At 38.5% G+C, this 19,956-nt stretch overlaps 1 protein-coding gene across 1 annotated transcript; it reads right to left on the bottom strand.

The window, feature by feature from the left end:
- Positions 1-12,377: 12,377 nt before the first annotated feature.
- On the bottom strand, positions 12,378-19,599 carry LOC132875567 (PR domain zinc finger protein 12-like). The gene is made up of 5 exons (XM_060912439.1): positions 19,350-19,599; positions 15,607-15,797; positions 15,231-15,386; positions 14,677-14,791; positions 12,378-12,808 (listed from the first exon to the last, which is right to left on the bottom strand). The coding sequence occupies exons 1-5, from the start codon at positions 19,597-19,599 to the stop codon at positions 12,378-12,380; spliced, it is 1,143 nt and encodes a 380-aa protein (XP_060768422.1).
- Positions 19,600-19,956: the final 357 nt, after the last annotated feature.

Consider the following 19,956-nt stretch of genomic DNA (forward strand, 5'->3'; position numbering starts at 1 on the left):
AGGTTCACATACTTTTGCCACTCACAGATATGTAATATTGGATCAATTTCCTCAATAAATAAATGACCAAGTATAATATTTTTGTCTCATTTCTTTAACTGGGTTCTCTTTATCTACTTTTAAAACTTGTGTGAAAATCTGATGATGTTTTCGGTCATATTTATGCAGAAATATAGAAAATTCTAAAGGGTTCACAAACTTTCAAGCACCACTGTAAGTTATTCCACGAAATCAAGTCATACATGAGCTGATAGCTGACGAGGCGCGTAGCACCGAGGTGTCTATAAGCTATGTATGACGAGATTGAGTGGAATAACTGTTTTATTCTATCCACATTCACTGGATTTTGAGAAATGGAGCATTTTTATTTTTTGCAAATTTGATAAATAAAAACTTTATACAAAATGTCCAGCAAAATAATTTCTGCTTAGAATGTAAACAACCCGCCGAAATGACAGGAGCAATTTGTGAAAAATGCTATAATAATAATAATTATTATTATTATTTTAAAAATAAGTACTTTTATTCTATATTTTTGTTGCTGGTTTTTTTTTTTTTTTGGTTGGCTTTTTTGTTTTTATATTTTTTGGGGTTTGGTTTTCAAGTAGAGTTTTTATTTCACCCTTAGTTGGTTCAGCAACACGCGCTGCCATTTTGCTTTACTCTACTCACCGTATATGAGCTGATATCCTAGTAGTAGAGTAGCCAATCAGAGTGCGTGATTGCTCATATCCAGTGAATGTGGATAGAATAAATATTCTTTAAATTTTAAGTTTGATATCTCGGTGTATAATACAGAAAAGCTTAAATTACTCAGATTATTCATAGGCATTATGTGTGATGAAGTTTAAATGAATGAAATTATTTACACTCTTTAATAAAGAAACATAGAATGAGAGCCTGTTGAAAATTCAAGATGTTTAACATTAAAATCCTGCCCATCCCACTTGGACAGACTGGAACGCAAATTTCAGGGACAAAATGTACAAATGTGCCACTTTCTTAATCCCATAAACTGCCTGCATTTACTTTCTATTAATTCCAGATAAAGTTACAGTAGTCATAATGTGTAACATAAAAGGAATTAAAAGCAAATCTATACTCTATCATTATCCTGAGATACATAATCTCCAATTCGGCTGCTCACTTCTCAGATCTTTTTTTCTGAAAGTGTTTGCCAAATAAATAAATATCAGTCAGCGTGTGCAGAATTAGCTGCATCAGAAATTAATCAATTATGCGCACAAACAGCTGCATACATTATTCTAACTGATCTCAGCCTTTGCACATCACAACTAACGACTCATATCTATGCGAGGTAGCAACAAACTGTGGGTCATACTATGATTTTTGGTTGTTTCATTATTCTGCAATTGTTTAAAACATCTTAATGAGGAACATATTGAAGCAGTCAATTCCTCCCTCGAGCTTTAATTATTTTAAATCCAAATTTTTATCAATGTGCCACGTACAGTAGAATGTAGAGAGAGTAGTGCATTCATGTTAAGAAGCTGATCAACACAATCAGCATGACAAAAAGCACAAACAGTGAGAGACAGAGGAAGGACCAAAGAGTCAGGCTTCGATGTGGCAGCTAGAAGGAACTCCATGTTTCAGTGTGTTAATGGGTTTTATATTTGATGCAAATATCAAATGACACATCAGCAGGACCGGGCTGTTTTGCATGACCACCAAAGACGACCATCTGGGTGATCTTTGTGCTGCTGTGCCTTTTGAGAAACTTTTTTTTTTTCATTTGTTGCCTGATCAAAATTTTTTTTTTAAATTGCATTTAACATGCTGAGACTTGGCAGCACGGTGGTGTAGTGGTTAGCGCTGTCGCCTCACAGCAAGAAGGTCCTGGGTTCGAGCCCCATGGCCGGCGAGGGCCTTTCTGTGTGGAGTTTGCATGTTCTCCGCGTGGGTTTCCTGCGGGTGCTCCGGTTTCCCCCACAGTCCAAAGACATGCAGGTTAGGTTAACTGGTGACTCTAAATTGAGCGTAGGTGTGAATGTGAGTGTGAATGGTTGTCTGTGTCTATGTGTCGGCCCTGTGATGACCTGGCGACTTGTCCAGGGTGTACCCCGCCTTTCACCCGTAGTCAGCTGGGATAGGCTCCAGCTTGCCTGCGACCCTGTAGAAGGATAAAGCGGCTAGAGATGAGATGCTGAGACTTTTCATCATCTTTTTTTAAATGCAGGCCTCTAATCTATTGTTTTACAACTTATCAGGGGGAAAAATGTAAATTAACAATGGCATGGTGTAATGAAGTGTCATTACTGTTACTGCATTTATTTTCCTCTAACAGCACATCCTGAAGTGTTTTATTTCTTTTAAATCGTAGGAAATTACTAATGATTACAGAATTGCACATTATAATTTTTATCCAGTTGTTGTTGAATGCCCATGAAACAAGTTAATTCTTGTTCTCTCTGACACTGGAGACTCCTTCCATACATCAGAAATAAAAATCTCCTTACAATAAAAGTTAGCCATATCAGACGCTCAGGCTAACATGGAAACATTTTTGTGCATTTAAATATCGTCATTTATCACTAGTAATTACTTTTTAATATTGTTTGAATATCGTTTAGTAGTGGAGCTTCTGCATGCTACGTAATTCTCTACTTGAACCTGATTTTTACTGGCTTTCACAATTGTACAACATCCATATGTACGTACAAATGATGTCCGTGTAAGTGTAAGGGAACCTGATTGTAAGTGCAAGGCAACATATCACATAAACACGACCACTGGACAATGAAATTTGTATCTTTTATTTACATAAAATACAGTGGGGCAAAAAAGTATTTAGTCAGCCACCGATTGTGCAAGTTCTCCCACTTAAAAAGATGAGAGAGGCCTGTAATTTTCATCATAGGTATACCTCAACTATGAGAGACAGAATGGGGGGAAAGAATCCAGGAAATCACATTGTAGGATTTTTAATGAATTAATTGGTAAATTCCTCGGCAAAATAAGTATTTGGTCACCTACAAACAAGCAAGATTTCTGGCTCTCACAGACCTGTAACTTCTTCTTTAAGAGGCTCCTCTGTCCTCCACTCGTTACCTGTATTAATGGCACCTGTTTGAACTCGTTATCAGTATAAAAGACACCTGTCCACAACCTCAAACAGTCACACTCCAAACTCCACTATGGCCAAGACCAAAGAGCTGTCAAAGGACACCAGAAACAAAATTGTAGACCTGCACCAGGCTGGGAAGACTGAATCTGCAATAGCTAAGCAGCTTGGTGTGAAGAAATCAACTGTGGGAGCAATTATTAGAAAATGGAAGACATACAAGACCACTGATAATCTCCCTCGATCTGGGGCTCCCCGCAAGATCTCACCCCGTGGGGTCAAAATGATCACAAGAACGGTGAGCAAAAATCCCAGAACCACACGGGGGGACCTAGTGAATGACCTGCAGAGAGCTGGGACCAAAGTAACAAAGGCTACCATCAGTAACACACTACGCCGCCAGGGACTCAAATCCTGCAGTGCCAGACGTGTCCCCCTGCTTAAGCCAGTACGTGTCCAGGCCCGTCTGAAGTTTGCTAGAAAGCATTTGGATGATCCAGAAGAGGATTGGGAGAATGTCATATGGTCAGATGAAACCAAAATAGAACTTTTTGGTAAAAACTCAACTTGTCGTGTTTGGAGGAGAAAGAATGCTGAGTTGCATCCAAAGAACACCATACCTACTGTGAAGCATGGGGGTGGAAACATCATGCTTTGGGGCTGTTTTTCTGCAAAGGGACCAGGACGACTGATCCGTGTAAAGGAAAGAATGAATGGGGCCATGTATCGTGAGATTTTGAGTGAAAACCTCCTTCCATCAGCAAGGGCATTGAAGATGAAACGTGGCTGGGTCTTTCAGCATGACAATGATCCCAAACACACCGCCCGGGCAATGAAGGAGTGGCTTTGTAAGAAGCATTTCAAGGTCCTGGAGTGGCCTAGCCAGTCTCCAGATCTCAACCCCATAGAAAATCTTTGGAGGGAGTTGAAAGTCCGTGTTGCCCAGCGACAGCCCCAAAACATCACTGCTCTAGAGGAGATCTGCATGGAGGAATGGGCCAAAATACCAGCAACAGTGTGTGAAAACCTTGTGAAGACTTACAGAAAACGTTTGACCTCTGTCATTGCCAACAAAGGGTATATAACAAAGTATTGAGATGAACTTTTGTTATTGACCAAATACTTATTTTCCACCATAATTTGCAAATAAATTCTTTAAAAATCAGACAATGTGATTTTCTGGATTTTTTTTCCTCATTTTGTCTCTCATAGTTGAGGTATACCTATGATGAAAATTATAGGCCTCTCATCTTTTTAAGTGGGAGAACTTGCACAATTGGTGACTGACTAAATACTTTTTTGCCCCACTGTAGATGGGTTTTTATCCAACGCTTATTTTTAATTTGCTTTTGAAAAAATAACGTGGGATAATTTACTAACGCATTTGACAAAAAATATTCACAACAGTTTCATATAAAACTAGTTAAAACAGCTTTATTAGTCTACTAGCTTGTTGGACAATTGACAATTTATGTCATGTAAGGGTGATAGACGGATGTAATCGCAGGAAGCTTTATTGAAAACACGCTAACAAACGGATCCAAAACGTAGACAATGGCAGAGCCAAAAAACAGACAGGATAGAGGTAATACAATACTCAAAATCCAAAAATACAAACAGGGTCAAAACCAGAAAAGTGATACAAAATGTAAGGTTTGGTAACATCAGATGCAGGGCACGGAATGTATACTTCACAAACTCTGTGTGTTACTGAGAGTCCTTTTATGTATGCGCTGTGATTGCGCTTTAAACAGGAACAGGTACAGGGTAAAAGTCCTAATGGCACTGCATGCATGTATGTGACTGATGTAACAAGACAACTGTTTGACACGTCAAGTTTGATATTCGATTGTATCTATATAGTAGTGATGTAAAGTGAAAGCGCTGGTTCACTGCTGTCCACCAGGTACCCAGCAGCGTCACACCATAATAAATGTCGTGGTGTTGTTTCTGGTGCATGGCATGCAGTGTCAAAGAAAGGAATAAATATGTATTTGTGATGCGTATTTCATTATTGGTGTCGTGGTCACAAGAAAATGCAGCTATTTATTGAAGTGAAATACACAACACAACACAATTTGATGGTTCATATGCATTATTATTATTATTATTATTATTATCTCATTATCTCTAGCCACTTTATCCTTCTACAGGGTCGCAGGCAAGCTGGAGCCTATCCCAGCTGACTACGGGCGAAAGGCGGGGTACACCCTGGACAAGTCGCCAGGTCATCACAGGGCTGACACATAGACACAGACAACCATTCACACTCACATTCACACCTACGCTCAATTTAGAGTCACCAGTTAACCTAACCTGCATGTCTTTGGACTGTGGGGGAAACCGGAGCACCCGGAGGAAACCCACGCGGACACGGGGAGAACATGCAAACTCCGCACAGAAAGGCCCTCGCCGGCCACGGGGCTCGAACCCGGACCTTCTTGCTGTGAGGCGACAGCGCTAACCACTACACCACCGTGCCACCCCTATTATTATTATTCAGGTTGACTTTGTGCCCTTGTAAATATTTTGCTCATACACTCATCAGGAGATCTGCTTTTAGGCACTGTCTAAAAAATTTTTTTTTTCTTTCTTTTTTTTTTGACTAGTATGCTTTCTGAAGGAACTGAATGAAGCCTGTTGTTAGATATCTTGCTGTAATTCTTTGGGTGTCTGAAAAAGTTTCCTGTGCTGTTATCTAAATGGTTCATCAAATGGAAATGGATGATATCAACTCAAATTTTTTGTCATTCATAAGAAATATGGACAAAATGAACCAATATTCACGTAATTTTAGCAATTTTTTTAAAAGCCAGTAATTTTGAATGAAAGAGGAGAATGTGTGTGTTTCTCAGAAGAACAGTGTAGTTCCCTCCCTTGTTTGAATGGAACATTTCTAATTTTTCTATGTAATAGGAATTTTATATTGTCATTTTTGTACATTTTGTGAAGGCTATTGTTCATTCTGGAGCTGACTGTAGAGTCCATAATGTAAGTATAGAACATAAATATAATACAAATCAATCCACACATGGAAAAAAACAGATGTTGTGTGCCAAGTTGACAAAAGGAAAGAACATCAGTACTTCATCACCAAGGATATCTGTGACTCACACACACACACACACACACACACACACACAATCAAAATTCACAACAAAAAGGCAACTGCACTAACTAAAACTGAGCCATGAAGATTTATTAACTTAATAAAGGAAAATGTCTTAACATGTGGCTTCTTTATTATGATGACAAGTCATGCTTTAACCTTCTGACGACGGTTCGTGCGCCAACCCTCCTGCATTGCTTTGTGTGATTTCACTTTGGTTTTATATGTGGTTTTAGAAAAGCGTAAAACTCCCCAAATGGTATCCAGGATACACAGTAAGTAGTTTACTATATGGTTTTGAATTTATTCATATATGTGATTTTTGTTTTTTCTTTCTTCATGATTTATGTGTGTCATAGTCTCTGTGTCCATGCTGTTCCTCTCACATGCCAGTGAGCCACACAAAATGGACACCACAGACCTTGGTGCAAAACGACCATTGTTGAATCCCAATGTTAATAAAAAAAAATTATGAAAGATTGCTGCTCTTTGTAAAATCTCTTTCTCTCTTCTACCACCCGCCACACACACCCCACATAGCCCTCTTCAGATGATTATTTCAGCTGCCACAGGCTTAACAACACGTTTTCCTCTAAGGACAAGTTGTTTTATTCCCATTCTTCTTTCTCTCTTTTCCCTTTTCACTCGTCTTTGTTTCCCATCTCAACTGGCTTTTTGTAAGTTGTCATAAATCAGATGTAATTTAATCTTCAGCGCGACGTTCTGTCCCACGGTGTAGTCACAGTTCTCACTGGAACATCCACTTTAGATAACATCCCCAAAGGCTACAATGCATCAAATCTATTATTAAGCCTTAGGGGGAAGCCATGGCCTAATGGTTGCTGGTTTGATTCCCTGGACCAACAGGAATGACTGAAGTGCCCTTGAGCACTTCATCTACCATCTAATCCAACTGCTCTGGGTATGTTGTACGTCAATCTGGATAAGAGTGTCTGCTAAATGCCTGTAATATAATGTAATGTCTTCACAGGCTCTCATAGCTTTCTGTAAAGTAGAATAAAAGTACCAGAAAACTGAGTGAAACCAAACATTTCTGATGGAAATTAAACAAAAAAGGAATACGTTAAGCATACCATAAGCTTAAATTCAGCCTTAACGATGGATAAAATAAGTGCTAATCTGGGACCATTTGGCCTAAAATGAAAGTTACAGTCTCCATTAACACTTAATGTCAATCAAAATTCAATGACCAAGCACAGCCCAAAGACTGAATTATAGACAAAGGGATGATGGTATAATATAGTTGCAATATGATTGTACATAATTATTCTGGGGTGGCACGGTGGTGTAGTGGTTAGCACTGTTGCCTCACAGCAAGAAGGTCCGGGTTCGAGCCCAGTGGCCGACGAGGGCCTTTCTGTGCGGAGTTTGCATGTTCTCCCCGTGTCTGCGTGGGTTTCCTCTGGGTGCTCCGGTTTCCCCCACAGTCCAAAGACATGCAGGTTAGGTTAACTGGTGACTCTAAATTGACCGTAGGTGTGAATGAGAGTGTGAATGATTGTCTGTGTCTATGTGTCAGCCCTGTGATGACCCGGCGACTTGTCCAGGGTGTACCCCGCCCAGGGCCGTTGACAGATTTGGCTGGGCCCGGGACAAAATAATCTGAGTGGGCCCCCCCCCCCAATAATCTGAGTGCCCCCCCACACACACACATCGACACACAGCAACCACCCACACCCAACCCCTCTTTTCACAGTCTCCATTCACTCCAACCCTTAACTAACAGGTATTCCAAGCCCATTATAACAGTCAACCATTTTATTTCAACATTTCAACATATTTACAGTTTGAACATTTCCTTAGTCTGCAACTATTCAGGTGCGAAATGCAATGCGCCGGACTTTTGCTGTGGCAAAGTCGTCAATAAGGTCACTGAAGTCCAGCTTCTTTGCAAGTTCGCGCTCTATAGAGAGCATAGCCAGCCCATTGAGCCTCTCCTGTGACATGTTTGAGCGCAGGTAGTTGATAAACCAAAATGATTGTTTACGGGATGGAACTGGGCCTCAATGAGAACAGAGTTATGGCTTTCCCAAAATCTGAACATAGAAGCATCACCACTAGTGATGTGTACAGTGAGTTTTTCAGTGTATTTTTTTGTCTTGTTTTTCATAAACGTCCTTTCCGTACTCGATTTAGAATGTTACAAAAAAAATTGACACCCTCCCAACCACGTAACATTAGCCTATCTGACCTGGGGGCTGACACGTTTATTACGGATAAACCAAAAGGATTACAACGTTCCCTGGATATAGAACTGGACCGAGAAGATTTCAAAATCTTAACGTGTAAGCAACAACAATAAAACAGAGGTTGTTTTATTCATTTAGGGCTTATTAGGCTACTTTCATTAATTGCGCTTTTCATACAGGCCTATCATTTTTCACTTGAGCAAGGGAATTGTTTGAAGAGTATCCAGTGTAAGCGAAAGTTTAATGTTTTGCAACAGACTAACCTCAAAACACCCCATTTATAGCCCATTCGTTACATTAAACTCTATCTAGCTGGCAATTTCACATGCCGTCGTATCTACACGGGATGATTTCCAACAAAATAAGGTTTAATTAACAAGAGGCAGCGTTCCACGGGCTTTCAGCTAACCGGAGTCCAGCTCAGCGCAGCTCAGCAAGCGTGCCTAAAACATTTGGATATGATTGCCACATACATATACACATACAAACAGCCACTCAGATCTCCACTGCCAAGCCTCTACCTCTCCAACGCCAGATCCATGTAAACAAAATGGACGATTTGGAATTACCTTATTCTATTCTATAATCGGCTGGTCAGTGCTGTACTCAATACTTAAGTGACTTACCCATCCAGTGAGGATTATTTTCTTGTTTACAAGATGCCACATCTGAGTCGCTGACAAATCCTGAATTTCTGTAAAGATAACTGTGCAGAGATTTATAAGCACGCAGTGCTTCACCACTGAACAGCGAGGGAAAGTTGATGAGGTAATTATACACGTCCGGGTATTCCGCTGGCAGTTCAAAACCCGGTCTTGAAAACTCCGCCCGGAAAGCCATAAGGGTCACAAATCTGTAGCTCGTTTATTTTAGACATATATCTAGTTATCTGTTCATTAGAAAAATGAGCCGTGTAGTCCGTCGGTTGAAATTGATCCATTCTGTACACGAGTGCAGCAGTATTCAGCGGTGTTTTTGACCGACAAGATGGCGGTTGTGTACTTTCCGGTCACGTGACTGCAAGATCTCTATAGTGCCGTGTTATTTGGCGCCTTAATCAAAGACCAAACCATTTCTGCATTAGGGGTGGTAGGTGGGTTCTTGAATCTATTTTCGAAGACAATAAAGGCAAAAGAACCAGAAATCATTCATTGAATGCAAATATAGCACATTTTTCTCCCCCAAATCAACACATTTTGAAATGAAACAGAATGATTAATGGCATCTTCATGAGGGACCAGTTCTGGGCCCCCCCTCATGCCTGGGCCCGGGACAAAATACCCGGTTGTCCCCCCCTGTCGACGGCCCTGACCCCGCCTTTCGCCCATAGTAAGCTGGGATAGGCTCCAGCTTGCCTGTGACCCTGCAGGACAGGATAAGTAGCTACAGATAATGGATGGATGGATAATTATTCTGTTTTATTAAACTTTTGAGGGTTCTGTGTGATGATTTTTGACTTGCAGTTTGCCCAGTGTTGAGCTGTTAGCAATAAGCTTCTCTTATATTAGCTTTGTAGCTAACAAATGTCTTGGTTGTGTACATTTCCTTGTTCACAAGACAAGTCTTTTAAAGTAAAATATTAAAACGAACTGTTGTCCATATTGATTTCTAATAAGACTGTTAATCAGTAAACGGCTCAAAAATCTAAATCTAACAGAAATCACTTCAGTTGTCCCCTGATGGAAATCTGCGCCACTCTGCTCCCACCCAGCGGTCAACTATGAACATGACACTTCTGTGTAAAGCATTAGATTTATATTTAAAGGGGACATGCCAAACACTTCACAATGATTTTATGTTATTCCTTGAGATGCTTTTGTAAAGTTTTTTTGTAATCGAAAAAAAGAAAAACACATTGGTATTTTTTCATATTATGAAACCCCTATAGGAAAAGATAGACTGATTGTGTGTATATTAATTGCTCGTATGTAAATAGCTTTGCTCTAATTGGCTAGCATCTTTATGACAAAATCTGAGTGTAACGTGTAATATATTAATGGCAACAAGAAAAATAATCACTGGGTCATAATTTAGCTTTTCTTTGGATGGGTTTCACAAACAAGAATGAAACTAAACATTTTAGAAGAATTTGTTGCGTACATTAACATCATTTAAACCTTGGCTTGAAAAATCTGGGATTAAAATCCTAACCTTTTGAACCTTTTAAAACACTGATCTGAGATTAGTTCTGATTAACACTAAACATTATATCTCTTAAGAGCTTAAGATCATCTTCCATCATTTTTCCTTCCCTTCAGAGTTGAACAAAACTTCTTCCTCTGAGGAGCTCTTTAATTTTCTGCAGTCCATTTAATAAATTCTGCTATTTCAGAAATTCGAGTTAATTGTAAATCTGTAAAGTGTATTTTTAAAAGGTTAAATCTAGAACAGCGAAGGGGTTTTTAAAGTTGTTCATCTAGGGGCCCAAGCAGTTCCTTTTAAGAAGCCAAGAATATATATATATATATATATAATATATAATTTTTTTTAAATGTGCATTAAATCAAATCCTGATTATTTTCAGTGTAAAGTTTTGTGTAACTGGATTAATAGATGAACTTCATGTACAATTCAAGTCAAAGCTTGATATTTGTTGTATTCAAAGTGTTTGTATTTCAGATTGGTTTGTTTTTAATATCAGATAGATAGATAGATAGATAGATAGATAGATAGATAGATAGATAGATAGATAGATATTCCAATAAAATGTGTCAAGTGAATAAACTATAATCAGTTGATTTTTATTAACAATAAATGAAATATACAAACATATTTACATCAGACATAGGGTTTTATTTTTGTTTTTTGATCGTGTGTGTGTGTGTGTGTGTGTGTGTGTGTGTGGCTTGTACATGGTCACATATTCACATTATCTACATTTTTTTTTTAATGACCATGATCCTTCTTCCAGAACTTCTGCATTCCTGAATGTCTGTCACTGTGTAGGTCACACTGAAAAGGAGAAAATGTGAATTAAAATTATTTGCCTGGTAATAATCACCAGTTAGGCTCAGGGTTTAAGGCATCCAGTATGATTCTTCTTATTATTTCTTTAAAGAGTATACAGTGCTGTTTTAATCCACAGTAGAGGTGATGGATCATCATGTTCATCATGTCTCAGTATCTGAAAAACTATCACTAGGTGAGGTTATGCCCGTATTAAAGGTGCAGTTTTCAAGTATCAAATTTATTCCGAGACTTGTAACAAGTAAATAAACATTAGAAAACCTATTATTTTCAATATTGCTATCCAGTGAATCAATCTAGTGTCTTTTTTTTTCTAGGCTTCTGATTACTTTTTCTGGCCCAGAAATGAGCTCCGCCTCTTGTCATAAGAGTTGTGCAGCTCTGCTCCTTTTCCTTAAAAGGAACACAGGAGCCGTGTTCTAGATTCAACACAGTGATTCTAATCTGTCAGATGGGAAGAAAGGGAAGGCGTGTCAGAACTTTACTGCATGTAGCAGAGGGTGCTAAAATTACAAACTGCTCCTTTAATAAGTGAGTCTTTGATCCTGTTAAATCAGGACCACATGACAAACATGATTACAGGATATTAATGGAATCATAAAACGACAACCAGACTGGGTGATGCTCGCTTTCCAGAAAGGTGAGAAGTGGAGATGATCCTCCATAACCTGTATTATTATTTTTTTAAATATACTGTATATATTGTCCAAAAACAACATCTATTTAAGAATTTATGGTTAGAAGGATGACATATACCAGGACATACTGATTAGGATACAAGTGACAGTATCCTGATTCCTTTCAGAATAACACAGCTAGCATCATCTCAAACCCAGACTAAAATCTTGTCCTGGTTTCCAAAACCAAAGAAAGTGATCCAGATCATAACCAAGATTGTACTGTGCATGTATTGAATCTGATTTTGTAACGTACAACATTTGAGGCGGAAGTGCAAAAGTGCATCGTTGACATTTCATTAGTGTCCAGTCACATGTCTCTGCACTCCTCAGAGCACCATGGTGGCAATGTGGTGCACGAGCGGCACCGTCTGTGCCATGGAGGCCATCGGTGACGGTGAGGGAGGAGACAGCTGCCTGGTTTCTGTACTGGGGATTGCAGGCCGGTGCCTGGCGCTCTTCTGGTGCGCACGGAGTCCTGCCAGCTGCGAGTAGGCACTCTGGCACACGTGGCACTTGTAGGGTCGCTCTCCGGTGTGCAGGCGCACATGGTTGCGCAGCGTGGACGACTGGCTGAAGCGCCGGTTGCAGAAGCGACAGGCGAAGGGTTTGTCCAGGGTGTGGATGCGCATGTGAGAGCGCAGGTTGCTGCGTGAGTTGAAGCCACGGTGACAGATGACGCAGCGCATGCGGCTGGACGTCGACGAGGGCATGGAGGGAGGGGAGGTCGAAGAATTGCTGTCACTTGAGTGAGAATCATCTGGGAGGACAGACAACAGAATGAGACTTTTGACTCGTATTTTGTAACAGGAATCTTTTTGGAATTAAGCTACTACTAAATCTGAGGTTATGTTTTGATGATTCTGAAGGCCTTGGAGAACTAAAAAAGCCCTTACATTCTTACCATTCTTACCTCTTTTTTAAAAATTTATTTATAATCCTTTCCAGTTAGTTTCACTGTATGATATGCTTTAAAAATCTTTTAAAGGGATTCAAGGGATAAATTCTATATTGGAGTAGAAAACAAGAAACTTTGGAATGTAACCTTACATTGGCTTTTTTTCCCCCCATTTTGACCAGATTTGACGAACAGATCATAAAATTTCTTCAGCTCATCATATTAGAGGTTCATAACACTTTGGAGGAAATGGTATTCTTTTTAAGGTGCAAAAACTATGGGATTTTCTTTATTAAAATTGACCCATTTTGAACAAAATCAGGAATCATAGATTACTTTTATATTAGGCTCCTTTCTAAATGAGGGTGTATTTATTTTAGGGTGTGAAAACCCTGACCAAAAAACTAATGCACAAAAAGATTCATGCTGTCGGAAAACTAAGTACAGAGCTTTTTTTTTTTTAATTCAATGATGCTTCAACTACTTTTTGTTATGATATGCATTTAGTAGACGCTGTTATCCAGAGCGACATACAAGTCAAGTTTATTTTTTATAGTGCTTTTAACAATAGACATTGTCGCAAAGCAGCTTTACAGACTTTTAATGATTTTAAACATGAGCTAATTGTATCCCTAATCTATCCCCAATGAGCAAGCCTGGGGAGTAGTTGGGGGTTAGGTACCTTGCTCAAGGGTATTTCAGTCATTCCTGCTGGTTCAGGGAATCGAACCGGTGACCTTTTGGTCCCAAAACTGCTTTAGGCCATGGCTTCTGCCATTTTGTTATAAAAGACTGAATAATCATGTTTCACTGCAAAGATCTTTCACAGAAAATAGTAACATTTATCATGTGGATTTTTCTTCTTTTTCTTCATAGCATCATGGATGAGGATGGATATGGATAAGGATTATTTGGGAAACAAAAAAAAAGGTTGTTCTTTGATATCAATCTAGAGAAACCTTATTTTGATTTTTTTGATTTTTTTATTGTAAACAGGAAGTACATTTTAAGTAGAAAACAATCAATCAGATGTAGCTGCATTAATTTCATGATTGATTTTTGGATGTAAAAGAAAAAAATCAGAGCTGGTAGCCTTGAGTTCTGAGTCTCTGAGACAAGCCAATGTAATTGAAGTGTAATACCACATACTGCCACTAGAGGTCACCAGTGCACTTGCAAAGAGATTTATTCCCAAGCTTCTACAGTAATATTTGTCTCCACAATTTACCCGAATGTCAGCTTCTCATCTCATCTCATTATCTCTAGCCGCTTTATCCTGTTCTACAGGGTCGCAGGCGAGCTGGAGCCTATCCCAGCTGACTACGGGCGAAAGGCGGGGTACACCCTGGACAAGTCGCCAGGTCATCACAGGGCTGACACATAGACACAGACAACCATTCACACTCACACTCACACCTACGCTCAATTTAGAGTCACCAGTTAACCTAACCTGCATGTCTTTGGACTGTGGGGGAAACCGGAGCACCCGGAGGAAACCCACGTGGACACGGGGAGAACATGCAAACTCCACACAGAAAGGCCCTTGCCGGACCCGGGGTTCGAACCCAGGACCTTCTTGCTGTGAGGCGACAGCGCTAACCACTACACCACCGTGCCGCCCGAATGTCAGCTTAATGAGCATAATTCCCTTCATATCATTGTTCATCCGCAAAAGGAGTGATGCACATAATTCACACACAAACACACACAGTCTCTTTCATCACACTTACCGTTCCTGTTTCTTTTCTGATGCTCATCCTCAGTGCCAGGAACACCAGGAATTCCCAGAAAGGTGTTGTGTGAATTCCCATACCAAACAAGCAACTCCTGGTCAGGAGGAATGGTCTAAATAGAGACAAAATTCACATATTTACTATGAAAAATAAGATACAGTACTGTGCAAAAGTTTAGGCACTTTTTTGTTTTAGATTTGTATTATATGACTTCTATATGATCAAGTCATTCATCATCAAAAGACAGTTCAGATTTCCAAACATAAAATTAAATGTTACAGAACAATGTTTTTATGTTAGTAAAGAAAGCAGCATATGACGTAAGAGACACTTCAGTCAAAGCCATAATAAATGCTGCTGCAAAATGAAGAAGTGAGTGTGACAGTCAAAGTGTCCAGAAGAACTGTGGCTGGTTCTGCAAGATGCTCAATAAATTGAGACAGTTACAACTGAGCAGTGATTCAGGGATTTAAACTCACAACCTGTCTGCTGCCCTAGACAACCCAAGACAAGTGTCCACCGAGGTGATCCAATAAAGAGACGTCTCTGACCTCCACAGCCTTGTAGAAGATGCTGCTGCCGATCTGCACCACCTCCAGGTTCTGCTCCTGCTCATTCCTTGCACACTTGATGTAGGTCATCCAGCTGCGTTGGTCCTCCTGACTTGCATCTATGAAGCAACGCACCGTTCCGTCCTCATTAAACACCTACAAGCGTGTGCAAAGGATAAAAATTATGATGAACAGCATGCAGGAGGATGAATATTTTTGGAAAAAGAACGCACAGCAAAAGATCAATTTCTAAACAGCTGGACAAATTGGTGAGCCTTGCAAATCCAAAATTGAGACTCAGTGAAGAGTTGGTACTTCACTGTACATCACTGATATGTATTTATGAAAGAGTTCAGAGCTGAAGGAAGCATCTCACCTCCCACATGAGGTTGTTGTTCTTGAGCAGGTCCACGTGCTGGGGATAGAGGACTCGGCCAGTGAATGGACCCATCTCAGTCCCGGCTTTGATCCACAGCTTGGAGAAAATGCCCAGGCCTTCCCCAGGGATGGAGCTCTGAGCGATGATCACCTCACTGGGTAGCACCAAGCTGGACAACTTCTGAACCTCTAAAGGTGAAAAAGCCACACAAAAAACAAACAAATCATGAATAATCGTGCTGTATTTAGAGCAATATGACATTAAGTACCAAAAAAAAAAAGTATACTTAATTTGTATACTTAAATGTATACTTAACCCCCCATGGGTTTGTTAACAGGTAGTGTTTAGATGACCACAAAAAACAAAACACCACACACTGCAAGAAATTAGAGTGACACTCCATACAATATATATATATATATATATATATATATATATATATATATATATATATATATATATATATATATATATATATATATATATATATATGAAATTATTTATTCTACTTCTTTAAAAGTATCATATCACTTCTTTATTTTCAGTGTCACATAAAACACTAGAATTGTTTTGTCGCTATAACTTGTTCATTTTTATAACAGGCTAGATAACATTTAAGATTTAAATAATTAAAAAATTCTAAAGTAAAAAAATAATAGTTTTGAGTGTGTGTGTGTGTGTGTGTGTGTGTGTGTGTGTGTGTGTGTGTGTGTGTGTGTAAAACACTGCATTTATTGTAGTTTTTGCTTGACATTGATGTGCATTTGGTTAGAAAAGTGTAACCACATAATAACGTGAAAAATAAATGATAAAAGTTTTAGTTTGGTGTACATTTTTTTTTAAAAAAGGAAAAAGTTCAAATCAGTTCAAGTTTAGGTTATGAACACATCAACCCAGTGGGATACAGCAACACATCCTGTACAGCACACCATTTGGTTTGGTTTGGTTGGTAGGCAGTGGTTAACTGCAGGTATTTCCCTGTGATTAATTGAATTAACGGATGGTGCAGGTTTATTTATTTATTTATTTATTTATCCTTTATTTTACCAGGAATGTCCCATTGAGATACATCATCTCTTCTTCCTGGGAGTCCTGGCCAAGGTGGCAGCAAATAAAAAGTTTCAATATCCATAGACAACATACACATACAACATGTAATATTAACACATCTATAAGCACACAGGCATTCCAAAAAATGAAAATAAAATAAAACAGACTAACAGACTAAGCACATAGACATTCCAGATGTCAACACTCCAGATGTTATGGACAAGGGAAAAAATGAATTAAAGATATAAGGGGTTAAAAATTATGAAAAACAATGGCACTGTTGTGTGAGAACTGAGTTTAAAAGATTTTTGAAGACATTTAGTGAGGGAAGGGAGTCCGAATTTAAAGTATTTTGTATATTTTGTTGAGTGTCGGAGGGAATCATCTCTGCACTTGAAGATTCGTTCAGGAGCTTTAATTCACTTCATGTCACACTCGAAGAATTTTTATTGGTGACGGTGAGATAAAGAAGAGGTTAAACGCTCCTCTGTTCCCTGGAGGCCCGGTGATTAGTCACAGCTCCCGGTGAGATTCATTAGACTTTTCCTCTGCAGAAGCGGGGGCTCGGATCATTCCAAATTCATTATCCTTTTAAAGAAACTGTGTAGCCATAAATTTGCTGTGAATGAACGAGAGCTTGTTTTTAAAAGAGCCGCGAATTTCACAAACAAACCCCCGGATAAAAAGGCGATTAGGCGGCTGACATGATGTGAATGGCGATAAAAAAAATGGCCTTCATGGTGCATTAGGGGAGAAACAGCCATCTTTTCAGGACACAGAATGAAAAAGAGGAGAGAGAGAGAGAGATTAGCTGCCAAGGCAGGAAAAGATTCCGGAGACTGATGAATGATTTTTTTTTTTAATCTGAAAAGAAAGGGAACTTTTTTCTTTTTCTCAGTTTTTTTTTTAAGTGCAAAGTTTCTCAGGTCAAAGCACAAAGTTAACCAAATGCACTTACTGCCTTTATGCTTTGTGCGTAAAACGAATAAAAAGTGACTGAGAGTTTTGGGAAAGGAAGAAAGATTAGATTAGATTAGATTAGATTAGATTAGATTAGATTAGATTAGATTAGATTAGATTAGATTAGATTTGCCATTTGTGCATAAACCAACAGTTCAGACACATTGGAATTTTTGTGCAGGGCTCTCTCAGAGTCAACAGTTTAGGAAATAAAACACTTTATATATTTAAAAAAAAACCGTTAGGAAATAGAACATTATAATAAAAAAATATAAAATATAAAGCACTGTACAAAAAGGTGGTAATATGTACAAAATTAGAAAAAATACAAGTATTAAACAAAAGGAGAGGGCAAATGTTAAATAATAGTAATAAAATAAAATAAAAGGCTCGTCCTGATTGCTGTTCCTGGATTATGAAAAGAGGGGAAAGAAAGAAAGTTAAGCTCTATTTATTTATTTATTTATTTATTTATTTATTTATTGCATGGAGCACAAATCCTGTGCAGAATGAACTCTTCACGTGTTTACACAAATTCTCGAGCTGATCCGATCCGATCCGATCTGATCTCCGATCATTTGCATCCAGCTGTGCTTAAAGAAACACTGCAGATGTTAATGATCATTAAAAGTTAATTGGCTGCGTTTTAAATGAATTTAATCCACCACTGAGGGTTTTTTTCCCACCCGATACAGATCCATTTTGCTCTCTTTATCGAATGAAGTGGAGCCTGTAATTCAGGTTTGTGTAAATCCTTCACTTAAGTTTATAAAGCTGAAATAATTTCATGCAGCTTTTTATTCTGTTAAGTTAGTGAGTTAGTAGCAACCTGTTCGAAATTTAAAAGAAAAAAATTATGTGATTGTTTTTCAGTCCACTAATTAGCCTATATAAAATAATTACTTATAATAAATAAATATTTTAAAGGGGAAAATATTTCACAATTTAGCATTATTATTATTATTATTATTATTATTATTATTATTATTATTATTATTATTAATAATTTACAAATACACCAGCGCTATTCATTTCTAATAAACCTATGAATCAAATTAATTACTTAGTTATTATACCATATTCACGTGTAAACAAATTAAATCCTATTTTCAGGCTGTAAATGTTTCCAAAAAAGAAAAAAAATTATATATATATATATATATATATATATATATATATATATATATATATATATATATATATATATATATATCCACGTGTGTCAGTCTACAGCTGTTAGACAACAATCAATAATAACTTCATTTCTTTTCTTTTTTTAAATGTACGAATTTATTTGCATAATTCATCCATGAAAAGTCTTAATTAGTCTTAACTGAATGTTTAAAATGCCTTTTAGACCTTTACTTACTGAACACTTTATCATTTGAAGGCAAACTGTTTTTTTTTTGGTGTTTTTTTTTTTTAACCATTTAAAATTTAGGCCTAAAATGGGCTTAGTGTAAAAGTTTAATTATTTTGCAACCTGTGAAAGAAAGAAAGAAAGAAAGAAAGAAAGAAAGAAAGAAAGAAAGAAAGAAAGAAAGAAAGAAAGAAAGAAATGTCCTGGACAATAATATGAGTTTCTGATTCGCGCTTCCAAACATTTAGGTTGAGATTTATTCCTAAAACATGTAATAAGGTGTTAGAAGAAGAAGAAGAAGAAGAAGAAGAAGAAGAAGAAGAAGAAGAAGAAGAAGAACGTAAGCTAAGATGGTGCTGAGCTCGAATACCTCCGGAGAAGGACTGCGCCAGGACCTCAGCGGTGAAGGCGGTTCTGCTGATGGGATGCTGCGGCTTGTCCTCGGAGACCTGAGGATGATGAGGATGAAGATGATGAGGATGTTCTCCCAGCACGTTTCTCCATCTCCCGTACAGAAAGCTGTGCAGGACATCCGAGGTGATGATTTCACCCAGAGACACGTTTGGAGACTTGAAGCCGGACTTCACTCTCAACCCGTCGGTGGGGAAAACCGAGCCCATGACGGTGTGTTGGAGATGCAAAGAGAAGAGAGAAAGAGGAGAAACCACGCACAAGAGAGGATCTAGTCCTTCTCAGCTCCACAGTGTCGCCAACAGGCTCTTATATACCCGCGTCCGGTTTCTAATGAGCTCTTAATGGCCCTCCTTCCCTGATGGGCTTGTTCTCTTTAAGAGGAAACTCTTCGGGTAGGTAGGGTAGGGGACAACCCCCGGTTAGAGAGAGAGAGAGAGAGAGAGAGAATTCTATACTAAAGAAATCTGGATATCTGGTAAAATGTGTAATATCCAAAAATAAAAATGATATAAACGACATTTAAACCAAGCAAACTTAAGAAAACAGTTGTATACGGCACCAAA

This window comes from Neoarius graeffei, chromosome 28 (assembly GCF_027579695.1).
Source record: "Neoarius graeffei isolate fNeoGra1 chromosome 28, fNeoGra1.pri, whole genome shotgun sequence".
NCBI classification, from domain to species: domain Eukaryota; kingdom Metazoa; phylum Chordata; class Actinopteri; order Siluriformes; family Ariidae; genus Neoarius; species Neoarius graeffei.